A 20400-nucleotide genomic window follows, 5' to 3' on the forward strand; every position below is an offset into this window, starting at 1 on the left:
CAATCCCTTGAGGACTACTGAATTGGGTTTTCAATGACCTTTGGATCTTTTTTCAGCTATTTTAAGAGAGAAGTTTGGTTTAGAAGAAGCTGTTTGGTAGGAGCAGCTTGCTTTTCTTTTGAAAATTACTACCAAGTTTTCTCCTCTCTTCTAAGATGTTTTGGCATCTGATAATTTTTTTTAGGTGGATTATTAGGTAAAAAACCAAATAGTATTCATTTTCTGATATGCTGAACACTCCACGATTGTGACTGGATATTTAATCGTGAATTTTTTTTACATGTTGTAATTTTTCAAGTACTTCTTGTGGGACAGTTATCTATATGAAGTCTCTGTTATTCCTAGCAGTCCAGTCTTTTTTAAATTTTTCTTAATTGTTTTTAAATGTGTAGCTGAGGAGGATTCCAGTATCACCTGAACATTGAGATGCTACCAAAACGTTCAGCTGCTTTTGATCCCTGTACTCCGGAGGCAGTATCTATTAATAAGAAGCAATGGACACAATACTTAAAATGAATTTATTTTGCAGTCCTTTAAACAGAAGAGAACTGCCAAACAAACGTCTCCTAACTTCATTCTTGTCACACATCATGACTTTTTAGTAGAAAAGTTTTTTTCAGTTTTTTTTTTTCCAGCAATTATATATCCACTTTGAGTCTGCAGTGGAGGTTGGTGAAGGCAAGTACGTTTATATTACATTATCTATAGAGAGCATAATCTCTCCTATGCTCAGCAGTCTCATTACTTTTGAACACGTGCTTCAAGAAGACTGCCTTTCCTAATACTGGTCCACTCTTGTATGCAACTATGAAGGGTATCTGAAACAGCATGTATTCTGTTTGCAGTTGTGTGAATTTCATTTTGTGTACCCAATTTACCTAGCAGGTTTCTTAACACTGCTGCTGGGATATAAGTAGCAAATACCAGATTATAGCAAAGTCAGTGAGGGATGCCTTGTTGTTGGTCTCTCCAGCAAAATCCAGGGATAATTCATGAGTTCTGAACTGAGCCCTTGGCCAATGACTCATTTTTGTTCTATTACTCTGAAGAGTCAAATTTACATCCCAAATGAGTACACCTACAGATCTTATTATTTTTAAAAATCTGTAGCAGGCTTGCTGACTACAGCTTAAGTCTCTTAAGTGAATAGTTATACATAACCTTTTTAAATTACCAAAATTATTAATTACTTTGAAAGATTTCTTCTAGCAAAAAGTAGATAGCTTCTATGCCGTATGACTGTACTTGCAATAATCGGCTCCCACAGGTCAATTAAATGCTTCAGGGTTTAGTCAGCAAGCAGACACCCATCACTGCTGCATGTACTTAGATAGAATGGAAGTTATTGCTTAATTATTCCATTTAAGACTGGATGGAAAAGGGGTCATTATGGGTTTAAAGCTTTACTTTCGATTTATATGGCTTGGAATTATACTTACAAAGACAAGAGCTTTTCTCTTTGCATAAATTAATTTAAAATCATAGACTTTTGAGTGCTCTTCAGAAAGTAAATGGGATTCTGATTAATTTTAGTTCTGCAATTGCAGGACTTAGTAATGAACTAAATGTAGACTGAAATCATGAGGAAGTTGAAGAGCTCTTTTGAAATATGTGTGAAAATGTCAGATGGATCTGCTGAACATGTGTTTCTTTCATATGATGCAACCAAATGTTTAGGTTTCCAGCCTATATAATAAATCGTGTGCAGTGCCTCCCTCAGCCTTCTGTGGCATGTGTTCAAGGTGTGAAACCCATTATTCTAAAAGCTTTAAGTTGTCAGTGGAATTCTAGGAAAGCAGGGAAATATGTGGTATTGCATTTTGTAAAAAAGCAATCTGTCTACTTTCAAGTGTCACGTTTTTGTGTCTGATTTATTGCCATTGCATCCATCTGTACAGCTTACGTGCAGCTCCGGGACACTTGTACTGAGAAATCCTACATTCTTCAAATCAAATAATCATATAGAATGTCCTTTTGTTTTTAAATAGATTCCTTTTGAGTAAACTCATGATCATGAATATTTGTTATGTAATCCAAATGTCAGGTGTATGCAATGTAAAATATTGAACAACACAACAGTCTTCCTACCCTAATCTTAGTATTTCCTAGTGAGAATTTTGTACACACTATCCATTTTCCCATGTGTGTCATACACCTTCTTTACAACAAATATGATCTTTAAAGAAAATAATTCTCAGGAAGATTGCTGATTTTTTCATCAGTCTATCATAAAATTAAAATAAATTTAAATTATGGGCTTTTTACTGTGTATTTACTGAAATTCTCTTCAGAATATATTGAAGTTCTGAATACTGAGTCCATCTTTCTATCTGTATTTCTTTTCAAATTGTTTATTTAAACTGATCATTTATTTTTAACTGCCTCAAGCAAATGCACAAGAAATAGAAATCAGTTTCAAACAGTGAGAGAAGTGAAAACAAGTAGGTGCTGCTTTGATCTTGATTCAGACTGGTTTTGTGAAAACATTGACTGTTGTCACTTGAGATATCTTATCCCATCTTATCCTAAATGACAAAAATGTTATTGAAACTTAAATGGCTAATGTGAACTCAGTTTTACTGTGTGGTCTGTTATTTCAGTAACACACACAAGGACAATAATACAGCACTTTAAGAATGTCATTTAACAGTGAACTCAGAGATACTTAGTGACTTCTGATGTAGATCTTTGAGCAGAGAGCGCTCAGTTAGAGCAGTCAGAAATGCAATATGGTGTCACTGTATTGCAGGAACTGTTGAGGGCCACATAGTGTCACCCAGTCAACTACATACTTGTGGTCTCCAGATTACACTCAAGACTGGCTTTGTTTGTCTATAATTTACACTGCTGCTCTTATATATAAAACCACACTGGATAGATGAGCTGCAGCAACATTTCAGAATGCTTTGCCCAAGGAGGAGACAGAGCAGTTTGTGAAAAAAGCAACCTGTGGAAAAAGGGCTAGAGTCAAGGGGACTAAATCAACTAAATGGAAGTCTACAAAGATCAGAGACCTGTTATTTCTCTTTTAAAATATAATGCCATGGGATTAAAAACAGGAAGTACCTTATATTCAACAAAGCTAAAAGGATTATCTGTGTTAAGGACAAAAAAAAAAAAAAGGCAGTTCCATGGTACGTGACTGGATTTGGTTTGCTTAAATCATACCACCCAACCACAGTGTTCTCCTGGAATAGTATCTTGTATACAAAGCGTACATATTTACTGTTAACCTCTCACTGACTTTAGATAACATTTCTGGACACATGCATGGTATATTGTAGCCCAGTTGCCAATATGAACACTTAAAGATATTTTCTTGAATAATATTGTTGTGGCCACCCGGTGAGCAACCAGTTCTTATCTGTAAAGCCAGTTTGAAGAGCAATGGCAGCTCTGTTGTAGATATTAGCTGACACCTTTAAACTAAATCTTTTGCTTCACTGATCGTCAGTCTCTGTGTTAAACAAGCCAAAAAACAAGCAGATAAAGGAGAGATTTGAGATTACTGTAAAAACTGCAACGATAAAAGGATTTGCCAGTTCAGAGTCATCTGCCATTTGCCGAGGACTCGACAGAACCACAAACTGATGTTTGCTTTACCATCATTTCTCTTTATTTTCAACCAATGTCCTATGCACCATTCCATGCATAGCAGAATAATAATTTTCTTTCTAATGCCCAAGGCAGCTGGTGTGTCCTGAGTAAGAAGATTACATTTGCAATGGCAAGACAAGTATCTAAACACATTAAATTAATCTCCCTGTCCTCCCATAAGTGAAGAACCTCATTGTTGAAATTTTGCTGCCTGCTGGAGAATTTGAAAACCATGGAAGGGCTGGAGTCGGACTCTGATAGCCTCACAGTTATATCATTATCCTTCGTGCAAGTCACAGTGTAAGAGAGGGCTCAGGTGGCAGGGACAGAAAAAATCCTTATTACTGTATCTGCCAGTCTCATTCACACTGGCCTTCTCCTAAGAAGACAGTGCAGCATTTGATACCGAGACAGAAACTGTATTTTAAAACATTTCCTTAGCTGTTTTCTTCCCACTTTATAAGTTGAATGTATTACCTCTACAGGTAAAAGGGTGAATTTCCTAGTACAGGCCAAAAGCATTGCATAAATATAAGCTCTCCTGACAGACGTTCATGAATAATTAGATCTTTGTGCTTCTGAACTACTTTGCTTTTTTAATCTCTTACCCCATTTTTAAAGCAGTGTATTATAGGATAAAGATGAAGGCAACTGTGGTCTGCATATATCCAAATGTCCTGTGTGTTTTAAGTCTATCTGTAGGAATAGGAAGCATACCGCTGCCCCAGACTGATTCTCCTTTCCCATGCTAAAATCTCAGCAAGGTGTTTATTTAGATGTTCCTGCTGACTTGTAAATTTCTTACTCTATGGACACCAGAGAACAAACACAGAAAATCTATGAAACAAGTAGCCCAAGGACAACTCTGTGTTTTTGCCATGATGCCTTAGAGGATTAGACTGTATCCTGGCCATTATTTTTTTTTTCTATGCAGTTTTTTTCAAAGAATCATTAAATGTTGAAGTGCTAAAATGCAGCAAAACTGTTAAACAATTTAAAGTTAAAATAAATAGCAGTTTTCCACAGTTCCCTGACTTCATTATCTTTGGATTTTCTGTCTATGCCTACTATGAGATTTCTTTAATAGCTTCTTCAAGGATCTGTGTTTTAGGAAAAATACATGTTCCCTTCACATTGTGTGCCATGTTTTCGATATCGCTGCTAAAAATATAGTAGTACTTATGAAGATATATAAGAGCAAAACAGTTAAAATTAATCAAGAACAGGTATATTCTAATGCTAAAATAAAAAATATATCCACATAAGACTGACTAATATTTTTGCTAGTGTAGAAACTAGCAAAATAATGAACACCCAAACACAAGAAGAAAGGCTATAAAATGGAAAAGCACTCTGCTTGAATAACAGATTGCCCCTATTTTACAGATGGGAAAACTGGGGCGCATAGAGGACTTAATTGATTCCCCTAGTGTCACCCTATAAATCATTGATGTGACAAGGCCTAAAGCTGATTCTCTCTGAGAGCTGTGCAGCTAACTCTTTGCCTGACTCTCTTCAATAAACAGATCCTGAAAGCATGTTCTCTCCCATGCAATAATTTATACTTGATGCATGAGAAGCCTGAAGTACAAGCAGATAATGCTATTTGATCTGTATTTTGCAAAAAGCCCTTCCAGATACTCTGTTCTACTTGATCCGCTTCTTTCATAAACAGATTTTGTGGTGCCGCCTTCTTTCCTTGTTCAATCTCCTTTCTCTTTGTGTAAATGAAATGGCATATCCTCTCTCCCAGGTTCTGCTTTTATTTCATGGTCTGTTGAGTTTGGATCACATAGCTCATCTCAACCTCTCTGAGAGGCTAACCTGTTCTTCACTGAAGCTAGGTCATGAATAATTTCTTAGAAAGTGAGGCATTACTTCTTCTTCAACCCTGGAGCAGATGGAATATCAACTGTGAGCAATTATTACTAGTACCAACCATCTAAAAAGGTAAACCTGTGAGTCCTGAAGGCCCGTTCTTAGCAATGGACTCTATACGACAGAGAAATTACTACATAACTTACCAGGCCCCCTAACCTTCCTTGCTTCTGTATTAAGTCCTTGTTTTCTTTTAATCAGTCCCATTTGTTAATGCCATTTGTAAATACTGGACTTCAGCAGTCAGTGGCAGGCTCCTGTTGTGTGAGGATTGCTATGTACTAGCAGTCATGAGCCTTTATATCTCTTGCCTTACCATCTGGCCTTGATAAAAGGAAACAGACCTGGGAGAAACTTAGACTGAGTTCTTGGTTTGGGAGCGTTTTGTCTGCCTTTAGAAGGACCTTCAGATCACTTGTGGCCCATACTCTGGCTTATCTCACTGCATTGTAGCTTAAAGGAATTTGGAAAAATGTTTGACAAATTTATTAAATGGTCAGAATTTTTATGACAAAAGTTTAAAAATGTATTTTCGAAGTGCTTTCAATACAAATGTGACCAGTTATCTCCTACTACCTGAAGAAATTCTGTCCTTCGTGATATATAACAAATGAAAGGGCAGATATTTCCTTTATCAGAAGCACTCTTCAGAGATTAAGTTTAACAATGTTCCTCTAAAAATATAGCAAAAGCTCTACTCTCTTTACTGGTGTTCAAGCATAATGGAATATAGCAAAATCCACTATATAAAATGACAGGGTTTTTTTGGCAAACACGTCTGTAAGCTGTTTTAATCTATGATCTTGAAAAAGGAAAAAAAAAAGCAATATAAGGATATGCCCAACTTCATATTGACTTAATGATGAAGCTGCTGATAATCACAGTTAAAGTGTTGGTTTGAAGGTTGGGTGGAGTTTGTTTTTTCGGTCAAAAATTGTTATTCCATGACTTCTTTAGGCAAGGAGTCTCTTTTCATTTAGTAATAGGTTTTGAACCAAGTATATTAAGAGTTGGGAGGTATCTGTTTTGTTATTTATACTCATCTGGAATTCTAAGGCTGTTCTAGAAATGTAGGCTTTCCAAGCCATAATCTATTTTCATATTGATACTGCCTTTTCTAACGCTTGTGATAGGCATGCTTATTAATGATAACATACACAAGTAGTAAATATTCATGTACTATGCCTATGTAGTTTAAATAACGATGCCACAAACAGGAGAGCTAGGGAAAAAGATGACCCTGCCCTAATTGCATGAAATGGATCAAAGTTGCAAAAAGTTATCCTGTAGCATATGGTAGTAGGCAACATCTGCTGAGTTCAGGGCGTTGTTACAATGGCTTCTAAAGCATGGCATGGTTTCTTCTCACCACCTTGCCACAGAAATCCTGTCCCCTGCTGTGACAGCCTCTTGCTGTCAGCTCCCAGTATGGCTCACTGAAAACAGACTGCAATCAGCACAGCCTCCTTTCTTCTCTCATCGGATGGGGAACATCCCTGAGCATGCCCCAAGTTGGTAGAAGCAGTGTGAAAATGCACATGGTCAATCACATCGCTTCTGATGATATTGAAATTTAAGATCTGATCTTTGGTATCCAAAGCAGTAGATTTACCATATCCCTAACAACGTGGAAACATGTTGCTGTTGCATCTGAAGCTGGCAGTGTTACGTGATTTGCTGAACTAACTGGTGGTGGTGATGAGGGTGATGTAGTTTTCCCTTTAATTCCACAAAACTGGTGCAAAGCCTTTGTGTTGCGGAGTTCTGTTATCGACGTTTTCTGGTTCCAACCACTAATCAAGTCACTAGCATATGATGTTTATAATTGACCTATGCCCTAAAGTCTTGACATTCAGCTCTGACAATACCAACTTTGTCTAAGCATAAATGAGAAGAAATTATGTCTTTCATTTTTTTGTAATTTTTAATGAAGAATAGAGAATCTTAAAAAAAAAATAGTAGTAAGAAGCAATTACATTGGCCTGTTCCTTTTGTTTCAAAGTTCTGCAATTACACATATTTAAACAAAATTTCCAGTAATTCTCAATTAAATTTTTGCACAGTTTTCCGTCACTAATCCCTGTCTTTACTGTAATCCCTGTTAAGTTTCTAGAGCTTGAGAAACCTGAGTCACCCTGAGGTGTTTGTATCATTTTTACCATAATAGCTAGGAAAGACAGGACTACAGTGCAAATACGTGGGGAGTCAGTTGGATGCAGGAGATACTGCCTAACATTTTATGTTAGCTAGAACTGATGAAAGTAATTAGTTTATGTGAAGATACGACGTTTTTAATGTGGTAAATTGTGGTGCCATTTCTACCACATCCTGTAGGAGAAAGAAACAGTCCAAAAATTGTTTAGCCATGAGCCTTCTTATTTTCAGACAGTAAGCTTAATTCCCATTTCTTTAGTATGCTATAATAAAACTCTAGACCCCATGCTAGCTTTCTTGGCAATCTTTTTTGCTTGTGCAATATGAAGCATGCATCAGCACAGACCTGTTCACCAGTATAGCTGATGAACCTGGCTATAGCTATTATGCCAAGAAACTTTGTCTTCGTGGTTGCATGAAACAGTGTAAAATCTAAATATCATTCTTTTCTCCTGTCTTACATACCTGTTTTGTATGATCACCTCACAGAAACTAGTTTATGCTCTTCCTGCTGCTTCTGACATAAAGAGATAAAACACAAATGATGAGAAGCTGATTCTGATCCAGAATTCTCTTTGGAGAATTCATAGTTAGCTGTTAAAGTGTAAGAGTGACTAAGATGACCTAGGACTGGCTCATTTTGTGCCCCATCTCAATTGTTTAAAAGGCAATTTAGCATTAATTACTGGCATTTTGATTTTGAAAACTGGCTGCTTATTGTGTTGTTGTCTTTACTGGTGTAGAGAGGTGTAAAAGCAGAAAGGGCATAGATTTTGAAAGTGGAAAACAGTAAGCTTCATTTTTTTCATGGAGACATCACTTTTCCTCCTCCATGCTTGGTGCATCTCAGTGTGGATGAAACTAAACCAATGGTTTGTGCTTCTTCTTGCACATATAAAGCGTGTTCGTAGCATCCCTTCAGGAACAGAGTAATTTTCAGGGAAAATGAACAATTTTCTCAAGTCGGGTGTGGTAGAAAGTAAGATAAAATTACGTGTTGGGCAATTCAGTAAGATGTAGGCAGAAGGAGAAAAGAAGCTAGGAGAAATCTTGCTGTTCTTGAGTTTTTAGTCTAAACTTCCTGTAGAGTTTTTCTCAGGAGTGGGAGTATTATTTAGTCTTACTCAGCTTTTTCATCCTAGTCAGGTATGGGGAAAATAGTACTCTGAAAGGAGGAAACGTGGAAGAGGAAAAAGGGCAGGGTAGGAAAATAAAATGCTGCATACTACTGACCTTCTGATATGATCCAAGATTGAATGAAGGCAATGGCAAAAACAAATGTATGGACTTTTCTCACAAGTGTTTCCACATAATTTTGGTACATTCATATGTCTGGCTTTGAGAACATTAGAATACAGGATCGACAGCAGTTATGGGAATACAACAGTGATTTCTGCCTAGTGTGCCCCATTCATTAATACATTTCTTTTACTGAATGGTGATTTGTTTCCTATGCTTCTGATTTTATGTTGCATTTTAACTGTGATTAATTGCAGATTACTTACAAAAGGGAATGACACTAAACAGAAATTTGAAATAGTATTTTTTCTTTGGAGAATATTTACGTGGCATATTCTATTTGTATGTGCAGGCTTTTGTCACAGAGGCATAAGAAGATCCTTTATTCCTGAGGTCCTGTTTCACAGCTATCAACCTCCTTCAAGGATGGTCAGCAAAGACTGTAAGGACAGACAGAGCCACTCCTTTCTTGACTAGTCAAGACTGTTCAGTAATGAGTAACACTCTCTCTGAATCCCCATTTTCGTGTACACTGAAGGCACTTAAATCTAGTGTCTAATTGTTCCTCTTGCCATACCCACACAGAGGGTTAAAAAGATCTATCACGCAATTGCTGAAGAATCTTTTTTTTTTTTTTCTGTTACTCTTCTGTTAGCAAAGACTTTGTACTATAAGAAATTTCAGGCCTGTCTAGCTACTGTATTGTTTAGTGTATGTATCCAAACCATCATATTGGTTTTATTGATAATGTTTGAAACTTGAAACCTACTAGGTGAGAACATAATAGTCTGATTACTGCTGTGAAATGCACAGAACTACAGCCAAAATATTGACATCAGCTGTAATCTTTATTAAAAACTAGTTTTTTAGAAAGGTTTATAATCTGGTTTTAACAGCTGCCTTACAGATTATAGTGTGTTTCTTGTTGATCTATCTTAATGATTAATTTCGCTTGCAATTCAATTGTACAGCTTGTTTCACTTTTTGTCTTGTTAAAATTCAACTACTGTACTGGATGTTGCTGCTTAGTTTGAAAGATTGTAGAAACCCCTAGTGTCTTCCAGTTTTTAACTATTTCTTCTTGTCTGGGCTAAGGAAGGACTTTTTTAAAGAGGAGAAGGTTCCACACAGTGGTACAGGTGTTGAAGAGAACTTACAAAGTAGTGAGGCCTTTAATTTGACATACTTGTTTCTGATGTCATGCAAAAGGTAGTGTGCTGAAGCATATATAACAGCACACAATTGAGACTTCTGTGATAACTTTATGCATAGCCTTGAGAATTGAGTAGGTTATAAAGAAGACATTAGAAAGAAAAACTTAGTCTATAGTCATTTTTTTCTTTTTCTTCTAGAACAGAAGTGATTTATCTTACAATTTTCTTGAACTGATCTCTGTTAACTTCCTTTAATGGATAATAAAGAATTGGTCAGAATTATTATTCTAATATGCTAATGAAGAGGTGCTTCTTTTGGTTACCTTTTTTATATGCAAATAATTGGCATACTGTTTAAAAATAGTAAAATGCATCACAACTAATTCAACAGTAGTGACTGTTAAATTCTAAACAACATGAAGTCACACTACATTTATCACTCTTTCACGAATCATTCACTTTGGTCCCTCTGTAAGCCCTTGATGTTATTTGTCATTCAGCAGTATACCACTAGAAGCGTCAGCAGTTCTATGGTCTTACCTTGCCTTAGATTGAAGAAAACCCCTGAAGTGTGTAATTTTTGATCATATATTGGCTACCTTCAAAATAAAATAAAATAATATCATTATCCTATCCTCATTAACATTATCAGCTTCTGACGATGTTCAGATGCTTTTGTTAGTAGCCTGTAATTCATGTATGCAAAAGGAGCTTTATTATTCTTTTGAAAAGAAAGCTGATACATATTTATACTTTTTTTTTAATTCTCTCGGTTAGTGCCACCATTTTGTATTCTAAGTTAATTAACTTGCAACAATGTTATGTTAAATATTTTGTGTGTTGTTAAATGTATTAATACAGCTTTTAGTGGATTTGGGGGAAGAGTTGGGTTTGGGTTTGCGTACAGGGTCATTTAGGACCTTTGTTTTTTCTGTTTTATCCCATCTGCTCTTCCTTTGTTCTCAGATGAGATGAACAGAGAACATTGGCTCCAGTTGTAGGATGAGCAGAAAAGTTATATTGATATCTTGGAGAGAAGCCCAACTTTTTGGAGCAGTCTTTTTGGTGTATTTGATTAAAAAATATCAGGCTATAGATGTATTCTAAGAGCATCCAGTCTTACTGTGGGGATTCCGGTATCATGTCAGGGAAGACCGTATTGACTGTTGATTTGTGTCGATGCTAATCTTCACTTTGTCATCTGTGCTCTTGCATCCAGTATTTTCACCTACCCCCAACTTTTTCCTGTGTTCTCCTGTCTATGAGAAGCAATGTGCAGTTCTGCCTGTGATTTACTGAAGTTACGCTTGTGTTAGGGCCTTTTATTATTACTGGCAATTCTCTCCAACAGCTGGTGATGCTGAATCTGTGCTGAGCAGTATTACATGGGCCTGTGCTACATCAGCACCCTTCTGACAGAGCCACTGGTGAGCAGTTTTCTTTCCATAGTGTAGACAAGACTTTAGTCTGAGAAAACAGATTGGTATTGCAAGTTCCTAAAGTAATTTCTGGAGAAGTTATTTGATAGGGTGTTTACCAAGATGATTTATAAATTCTTATATTATCGATACTTGTCTGGGCTTATGCAGCTGTTAAAAGAGATCACTGAAACAGGAATTGCATATTGTTGCCTTAGCAACTGCCACTTCATACTGTGCTTAAATCACTTGGAAATATGCAGTGTATCTTAAGGAATTGCTTCCAACAAAAACAGCCAATCTTAAATAATTTTAAATAATTTCACTGAAGAAGCTGAAAGGATGGCCTTTCCTAACAAAGACCATCATATTTTTAAGCTTGGTAGCCTCACCTCACCAGAGGCTTAGCTTGTTAAAAAAAAGGCAAAATAAAATTTGAAGAACCCAAATATTTGTTTACTCATGCCACCAGAATCCATGTGATTGCCAAATTGGCTGGAAGTTGCAAATATTTTTAAACGATTCCTCTAAACTCCATCTTCCATTTTAGAAGATCAGCATTAATAGTGTAGTTTCCTATACTTCTATTTTAAATGTCAAGTTTCCTTAAGGGCAGACTGTTTGTCTAGTTTTTTGTTTTGTTTGTGAACCATTATGGCTATGAAAGGAAGACCTTAAACTTACTTTACCTACTGAGATGTTTCTTGTTCCTATTTTGAACTGATCTTTTCATTTAGACTTTTTCTGTAGATATTTGCCACAGTTTTATGGGGTTTGTTAGATCCTCTGAAAAAAGAGGGGAGAGGCTTTTGCCAGTATTACATTAAGGCAGTTGCTTGAACGCTCATGCTACATGATAGTCTCAAATACCAGTTCTGCATAGAGTATTTTATATTGCTATAGCAACTTCCTCAGCTTTGTGGTCACTACTCTGTGAGCTGTGTGACAATCAGAATTGGATTTTGCACATGTGGAAACAGAGCTTCAGACAGCACAAGAAAACAGCCAGAGTCCCTTAACAACATTGTGCCAGATCCAGAATAAAACCCAATTCTGCCACCTCATCCTTTCAGTGCTTAAGCCCAGGTTTACAACAGAAAGATCTGAATGAGAGAGACGCGTTAAGAGGCAATATATATATTTCCCATTTCAGAAAGCTTATTTTCCTTTTATAATATTGTACACAGTTAATTCAATTTAGAAAGGTAATATGACAAAGTTGTCAACATGCTACTTTTATTACACCTTGTCTAGGCAATGAAAAGGAGAGACAAGCAAAATGCTAACTTAGAGAATATAAAACGAATCAGATATTTTGAGAACCAGTTGTCATTTTTAGGTCATTGCTCACATCTCTGAATATAATTTTCATCTGAGCTGCATGGCAGGGTTGGTATGCGCTGGAAGAAGCTACATTTTCACAGCAGGAGACCAAATCAAAATGAAGCAGTCACATGCAGGTGCACAGTAAAAGAAAGGATCTATTTACCCTGAAGCGTGAGCAACGGGCCAAGAAAGCAGAAGCAGTCTACTTCTATCTCTCGCCTTCTTCTCTCCCTACCTTTTCTCTCCCCTATAGCTATGCCAACAAATTCATAAGAGGACCAAAGAGAAGGTGTTCACTTGCTTTTAATGAGCTGCATTGCCTGCTGCTGAAGGTCTGAGGCACTTTTTTGTTATGCTGATTGTGTACTATTAGAGCTGTCTGTCTTTAATTTATACCTAATCCTTCCTTCCTGCTTGCACAGCCTCAAGCCAGCCTGGAAAATGGTTGAAAGAGTTTGTCCTGTGGGCATGTTGCCTGTGTCCGTTCTGAATTCTTGAATGATGCTGTGGAAAGAGCAGTATGTCTGAAGTATGTGTGCCTAAAACAAACAACAAAAAAGGCAGTTTCCTTAGATATTATTTTATAAATCATACCTTTTATGTAATCCTTTTAAAATAAAATTCCTGCAGCTTTGTTTAAAGATGGGCAGTTTAATAATGGTGGTTTGACAAAGTCAGCTGTGTTGGTTGACAGTGAAATGAGACACCTTGATGAACGTTGGCTGCTTTTCACTTGGGATTCTGGAGTTCTCTAGTTAAGAGCTAAGTACTTTCCTGTGTGCGAAGACGACCACCCAATGCTGTTTCCAAGGTTGCAAGAAAACTGAGTAATGCAAGTATGGGAAAAACACTGACTCATAGCAAGTGTGAAATGGTAAAACGTAGCCGCGCTGGACATAAGTACAAAACAGTCTGATACGGATAGTGAGACCAGTAATATGCACTATCTTTTAACAGATTTATTTGTAGTTCATACATAGCTCTGTGATCTATGTGAGAGATTGAGAACTTTGTGTTCCTTGCTAATTAGTGGCATTAAAGGACTGAGGCAACATCACCTAGGTTTGGGAGGAGGAAGTAGGAATACGTGAAATCCGTGTGGTGAATTCTGCCACTTACTCTGCACCACTGCAGTGGTCAGGTTCTCTGTTTCTTTCCTCAGGTTTCTTTCTCTGTTTCTGTTTCTTTTTCAGTTTCTTTCTCTGTTTCTTTCCTGTTTCTTTCTCTGTTTCTTTCTCTGTTCTCTGTTTCTTTCCTCATGGGCCAGACACATGCTGTAAAGATTAATCTGATTGACGCTTGTATGTTGTAAAAGATACAGGACTCTAAATATTAATGTCACTCTGTTGCTGCATTCCTGTACAGGGTTATGCACTAAACATAATAAAAAGGAGGCACCTACCCATCTGGAATTGGACAGCAGTGGTAGCATAAGCCCTAGTAAAGTGGCAGCTGTCTATGCTGTATGCTAGAAAAGTATTTTTATCCTGGCATAAAAATTGCCATGCTCAGGAGCTGAACTGTTTTAATGTTACTGCTTTCCAATCTCCACATTTAAGACCCAAACAACTCTGTAGAGAAGCTCTGAGACAAGTCCATTCTTTGTCTCCAGTACTACCTTCAGAAAGGGAGATATGTATACACCCTAAATGTTGGAGGAGCAATGCTGTATAGCAGAATAAAGCAGTACAAAGGAGAGTTTGGAGAGAGATGTGTTCTGGTATCATCAAAATGGAACTATGTCATCAGTTTCTACAAACTTTGTCTTTTTTACAGGGAGCTTGTGGCACACCTTGACTTGTCTGTCAGGAGGAGAAAACACCTACAATGTATAAACAGAAGGCTTAGAGAATGCTTAATTATAATTTTTGAGAAATTTGGCTTCTAATTACAGAAGGATTAATGTGATTCATAAAAAGTAGGTCCAGCAGTTCTCCTCTGCTTTATAGGGAAGGACACATCATCTGCATAATTATTAAAATTTATTTTAAATAATTAGACCACAACTGAAAAATCAGGAGAGAAGTATACCAAAATTGATGTAGAATGAACACTTTCTAAATTACTTTTGCTTAAACTTTGCTATACTTAGTAAAGGTCAAAATATGCATGTGTCCCAGAAATACTCTGTATATCAGAATAATCTGCTAAAACAAACACACATAAATTGTGACAGTGTGTATTTTTTATTGCCTGCTTTATGATGTATTTAAATAACAAATAAAGGAAAGTAGCTCTTTCTGTGGCTTCCAAGCCTTTTACTAAGTGTGCTCCACAATGTTTGGGGTCAGAATCCAAGCCAGCCTCCTTCAACACGAATGGAGAGACTCTCATGGATTCCAGTATGAATGGAACTCAACCTGAAAGGAGGCTTTGGCAACTGTCTCTAAATCAATGGAGATGGCTGTATGTGCAGTGTGCCTTCTTCTATGGGAGAAATATAGAAATACAGTGGTTATAAATTTATTTTTTTTTTAGCTGAACAGAGACTCTTAAAAGCAAAACTAGCAAAATACAGGTAAAAGAACAATAAGGAAACGGTGAGAAAGTTCATGTGCCACATGCTCTGGCTGTAATAAGTAATGAATCAAACTGGAACAATTGTAGTTTTCATTAACTAAAAAAAAGATTAGGAGCATAGGTTATCTGAGTATAATTACAGCAGGCCATTGTTGACATTATGTAGCAATATTCTATCAAAGCATGTAAACAGGGCCCGTCTTTTCACCCATACTATTGTAGAATTTAAAAATCAGTCTTGTGTTTTATGCGATTCAATCAGTTTTGGTTTAAAAAACAAACCTAATTTGACTGCAGCCAAGAAGGATGTTTGACATTTCTTACCGTTCATTCATTTTAGAAAATCAGCCAGCTGGAAAAACTTCTTTTTATGGTATTCAGTAAAGGAAAAACTGAGTTATAGAATTATCATGTCCAAATTTCCTGTAGGATAAACGAAAATGAAATAAAAGTTCATAAGTTATTCACAAATTATTTGATTACTAGTTCTGAGATTCACAAACTACCTGGCAACTGTTGCAGTGTAGGAAGTGATAGGACCAACAACGCTTGTTGAGCTATTTTCGGTGAAAACAAATTATCCTTGTGTAAGTGATGTGAGCAGTCAGTCTTGGGATGGGGGAGGTTGCTAGGCAAGTTTTTTGCTATCATTCATTATTATTTGCAAGCTATCCTCCATGAAGAAAAAAAATCCTGTGTCTATAGGAATCTTTCCAAACTGAGATGCCAGGGCTGAGTTTCCTCAGTTCCAGATGCTTTGTCAGAATTGTAGTTCCCTGAGAGCTGGAACTCATGCATACCTGTGGAAGCAGATGAAAGAATAGGAGTAAAAATAAGATACTGAATTACTTCTGCTGGTACATGCCTGAAAAAAATCATCAAAGGTTATTATAATTATGACTGTTATTAGATATCGTGTCTGGTTTCTGCATATTTAAATTCTTTCTGAGAGAGGTGAAACTTAGGCACTTAGCGATCCCAGGGGAATAATTGCAGAAATGATGACATATTCCACTTCTTGAACAAATTTCAATACCAAAGCTGCATTCTGCGTACTTACATTTCTTCTTAATTATACTTGGATGCCGGATAGATAGTCATTTTCTGTCTTACAAACGCATGTAGCCAATTAGTCTTGTAGATCATGAATACCCAGTGGCCTAACTCATTAAATGGAATTTTCCTTTTCTGTTGTTATGGCAAAAGAGTCTGCAAATAGCTGAATATCATCTTTCTCTGTGAGCTCAGCCTTGGCCAAGGCTACAAATCCAGTAACTTGAGCAAGTGAACTTGAGGTTTACCTGTGCAAGTGGGTTTACCTGTACTCCTTACAGTATGCCATTTTAGTCTTGTGTGTGTGTGTATATATGTATGTATTGTAAATTAGTATAGGCTGTTCGGCTCCTCTGCACTTCTGGTACTCAGTTTTAAAGCCACAGTTTTGATGCTATGTGACGAATTTAGTCTTCCTGATTTCCTCCCATTCCTGAGAAATTCTGAGCCCAGAAGCTCTGTTTGGCCCACTGAGACATGGAGACCTAAGCTCTTGTTGCTCCTGGAAGCAAAGATAAGAAAAACTGGCAATGTGTCTCTGAAGAAACCACTGTTTATATCAAATGATCAAACACAGGTGTTCTTTTTGTCTTCCCTCTGAATCTTTTTTTTTTTTTTTTTTTTTTTTTGGCGTATCATGCTTGCCATTCTGTCATCTGAGAGTATGAAGATAACACGTGTACCTTAGACTACCTCACAGGCAGGATTCATAGAGATGATGAAGGCAGAACATTATGACCGGAGAGAACCAGGGAACCACAAGACAATTGTGAAATGAGTTGCAGACCCAGTATTGCTTTGACACAGTTTTCTAAGTTATGGTATGGGTAAATAATGAATACAATGTGAGGACATGACTTGGTGATTGGCCTTGGTGCTTTTCAGTGGTAGCATGTTTCCCCAAGGGCGAGTGTTGCTTATCTAGCATTTTGTCCTCCTCTTTTTCATAATATTGTGTGACACCTGAGACTTTGGTACCGTAGTGCTACAGCAGGTACTGGGTTGTGATTTTAAAAGCTATGGTCTCAAATATTATAGAAACAACAAAACCTCTCCATTCAGGGGAAATGTTCCCTGTAATCTTATTACTGGTGTAGTTATCTCCAGTGCCTTCTTGACATGTATTTGCAAAACTCCTCTGGGGATTTGAATTTAATAACCATTTGCTTGAAAGAAAAAAACACCTTACTGTTTAGGGGAATGGTGAATGGTTACACTGGATTTAGGTTACTAAAATTTGAGTATGTTGTATCTGTTGTTAGTTGTAATTGCAGACTTCCCAGAGAAACGTGAATGGAAATTTTAAATGTGCTATAAACAATTCTTAAACACCTCTTAAAAGTATGCAAAAATATACATCTTTTCTACTCTTATGACTCTGTTACTGGGTCTGTAACTCAGGGCTTGTGCCCCCTCTGCTGTGTACGCCCCACTTGAGGCCCTAGGGAATTAACTCTAACTGCCTTTGGGGAGATGAGCTGGGTGCTCGCTGTCTCCTCTGCTCTCCAGGGTTTACTTTGGGAATACTCCAGGTACGTGCACAGGGAAGGGAAGGTAAGAGTTATTCCATGAAGTTTTTCTGTTTGGCAAGTGGAGAATTACATAAGTATTGTGTGTGTGTGTGTGTGTGTGTGTGTGTATATGCATATATACAGTATATATACTGTAATGTAGATGCGATATTGCTGTTCTTATTTCTTCGTGTTCTTTTTTCTGCCATTGACTGTTAGAGAAAATCCTAATCTTCTCTTTTACTTTTACTGCTTGTACCTTAAAGAATCAAAACATTATTATCTGATCTGCATCTTCTTGCTAATTCACATGGACCTTATGGTAGAGGCCTTAAAAGTTCTGCATAACAGTTGCCACTAAGATGCAGTGGAAGTCTTTCAGCGAGGGGGGAGGGTCTTGAATGCAGCTTTGCTCACAGATTTTAAAAGTTTGGAGTAAAATGTGAAACCATTTTTGATTCTCAAAATAGTGGCAGCAATAAAAGCAGTGAGTAAATTTAACTTGCTAGACAGTTGTAATTTGCAGAATGCATTTGTCAAAATAGTTTGGAAAGAATCCAGGGCACATTTAGATAAAAAAAAATAGAGATGGGCTCAGACTAAAAATGTGGGCTAAATGTCCTCCAAGGTTTGCAGAAATTAGGCTATAAATTCATTACACAACTCAGTAATGGACAAAATCAAAAGGTGTTGTGCAGGGGATTTTGAACTTTGGGGAAAGTCAGATTTTGTTTCATATCTACTTGGCAACTAAATGCAACTGATTTGTCTTGGGGTCTTCCATTTAACTCATTGTAAAACTGGTGCTTCCTTTAAACTGTGTTAGCGCATTTGGAAGTTGGGGGGTATTTAGCTTTTTAGCCCGGTGTTTATTTGTCCTTTAATATCGCTGTGTCTGTGAGTTGTTAAAAACTGTGTCTGTGAGTTGTTAATATCGCTGTGTCTGTGAGTTGTTGAAAATACTTCATTGAGTCTTTGTAATATGTGGTGTTGACTCCACTGTCATGAAAATCAATGTGATCTCATTACTACAGCTCAGGGAAATCACTAAGAAGGGATAAAGAGATGCCCGATCATTGTAAATAACAATTGTCGCTTTTTTTTTAAAAAAAGGCGGCAAATAGATGAGCTTGATGGCATCTAGAAGTTGTGCAGTGTGCTACAGTTCCCTGCTTCTTTCAGGTGTTGCTGATTGTTTTATTTGTCATAGGGCTGTTGGGGGGGAGGTGTTACCCTTTTTGTGACTGATTGCAGAATTTTATGCTGAAGGGGAGTTTTTTCATTAGTTGGATGAAGCCATAACAGACTCTGTGCACATCTGACATTATTATTTGTTACTGTGTTAGTAAGTAAAAATCAGTTTATATTTCTGAACTGGATTTTCATGTTAAGCCATTACAGTACCAGAGTTCTAGCTCCCAATTCTGACTTTTAACTCTGTAAGTTTTAGACAGCATGAACTAGGGCTTTCTCTGCCCTCCTTTCTTGCTGACACAGAATTTCCTCAGCGAATTTGATTATTTCTGCTAATAGTGTTTGTTTGTAGTTGCAGCTCTCTTCTGAGTGTAATTCATTATTTTTGTTTTCTGAGTTCTCTCTTGTCTTTTATTTTCCAGGTTGGTGAGAGGCAGAGGGTTCTGGTAACAGAAGAATCCTTTGATTCCAATTACTATGTTGCTCACAATCCTTTCTATGAGCAGGTACAGTTAAATAAACAAAATAACATCTTTTTGTTTTATCTTGCTTTCTGATAATCTCAGCAACACAGTGTGCCACAGTGCAAAAAACAAGTAAAGAAATAAGAACATTTTCCAGGAAAGGTTTGACCATCAAGACTTGTTTATGAGATATTTTGTTTCTGTGTTGTAAATACAATTTACCTGAAATTATGTTAAGAAATACACAGTGGCTCTTTGAGTATACAGCATGAGGAGGATACATGCTATATATCCAAATAACATTATTTGGGTAGTTTAAGAAGCTGTTAGTTATTGCAGTCATTTTAATTTCTGTGTCTCCAAAGCATAGTTTTCTGAATAGTTGAATCTTGATAATTTCTCTACATTTTTCAGAAAAACCTTTCAGGCAATGCAATTTGCAAAAAAAAAAAAAAATTCAAACAACAGGAAGGGTCAGAAACTTCTTTAGATTAACACTTCAGCCTGATATGTTGTATTTCCTTCTGTGTACTTTCTAGAAATGAATTCTTTCCACACAGAAACATTATCTTTGAGCTAGAAAGGAAGTACAGCATCTATTTCACAAAATTATTATTTTTGCTCAAAAGCAGATGACTTGCTGAAAACCAATGAAATTGGCTTTTCTGAATCATCATGGTTTCATTCTGGTTTTGCCTTTGGCTTGTTCTCCATTTTCTTGCACTGATCTGTCTACAGTTTGCTTTTGCTACCTTTAGTTATTCAGTTGTCTGAACCTGGAGAGGCTATTGATGATGGCTGTGCTTATATAATAGTCACCAATAGTGCTTTCTTCTGGCTCCGGGTTATGTTACAGCATTTATTTATTTATTTTTGCTTAGTAGTAAGTAAC

At 36.8% G+C, this 20400-nt stretch overlaps 1 protein-coding gene across 2 annotated transcripts in view; it reads left to right on the forward strand.

The window, feature by feature from the left end:
* CDKAL1 (CDKAL1 threonylcarbamoyladenosine tRNA methylthiotransferase) overlaps positions 1-20400 on the forward strand; it is a 432576-nt gene that overhangs the window by 384402 nt on the left and 27774 nt on the right. For both annotated transcript variants that reach the window (XM_072853370.1, XM_072853371.1), the window contains exon 14: positions 19467-19550. In XM_072853370.1, coding sequence (XP_072709471.1) covers positions 19467-19550 — 84 coding nt within the window. The remainder of the gene's footprint in view (positions 1-19466; positions 19551-20400) is intronic.

This window comes from Ciconia boyciana, chromosome 2 (assembly GCF_034638445.1).
Source record: "Ciconia boyciana chromosome 2, ASM3463844v1, whole genome shotgun sequence".
NCBI classification, from domain to species: Eukaryota; Metazoa; Chordata; class Aves; order Ciconiiformes; family Ciconiidae; genus Ciconia; species Ciconia boyciana.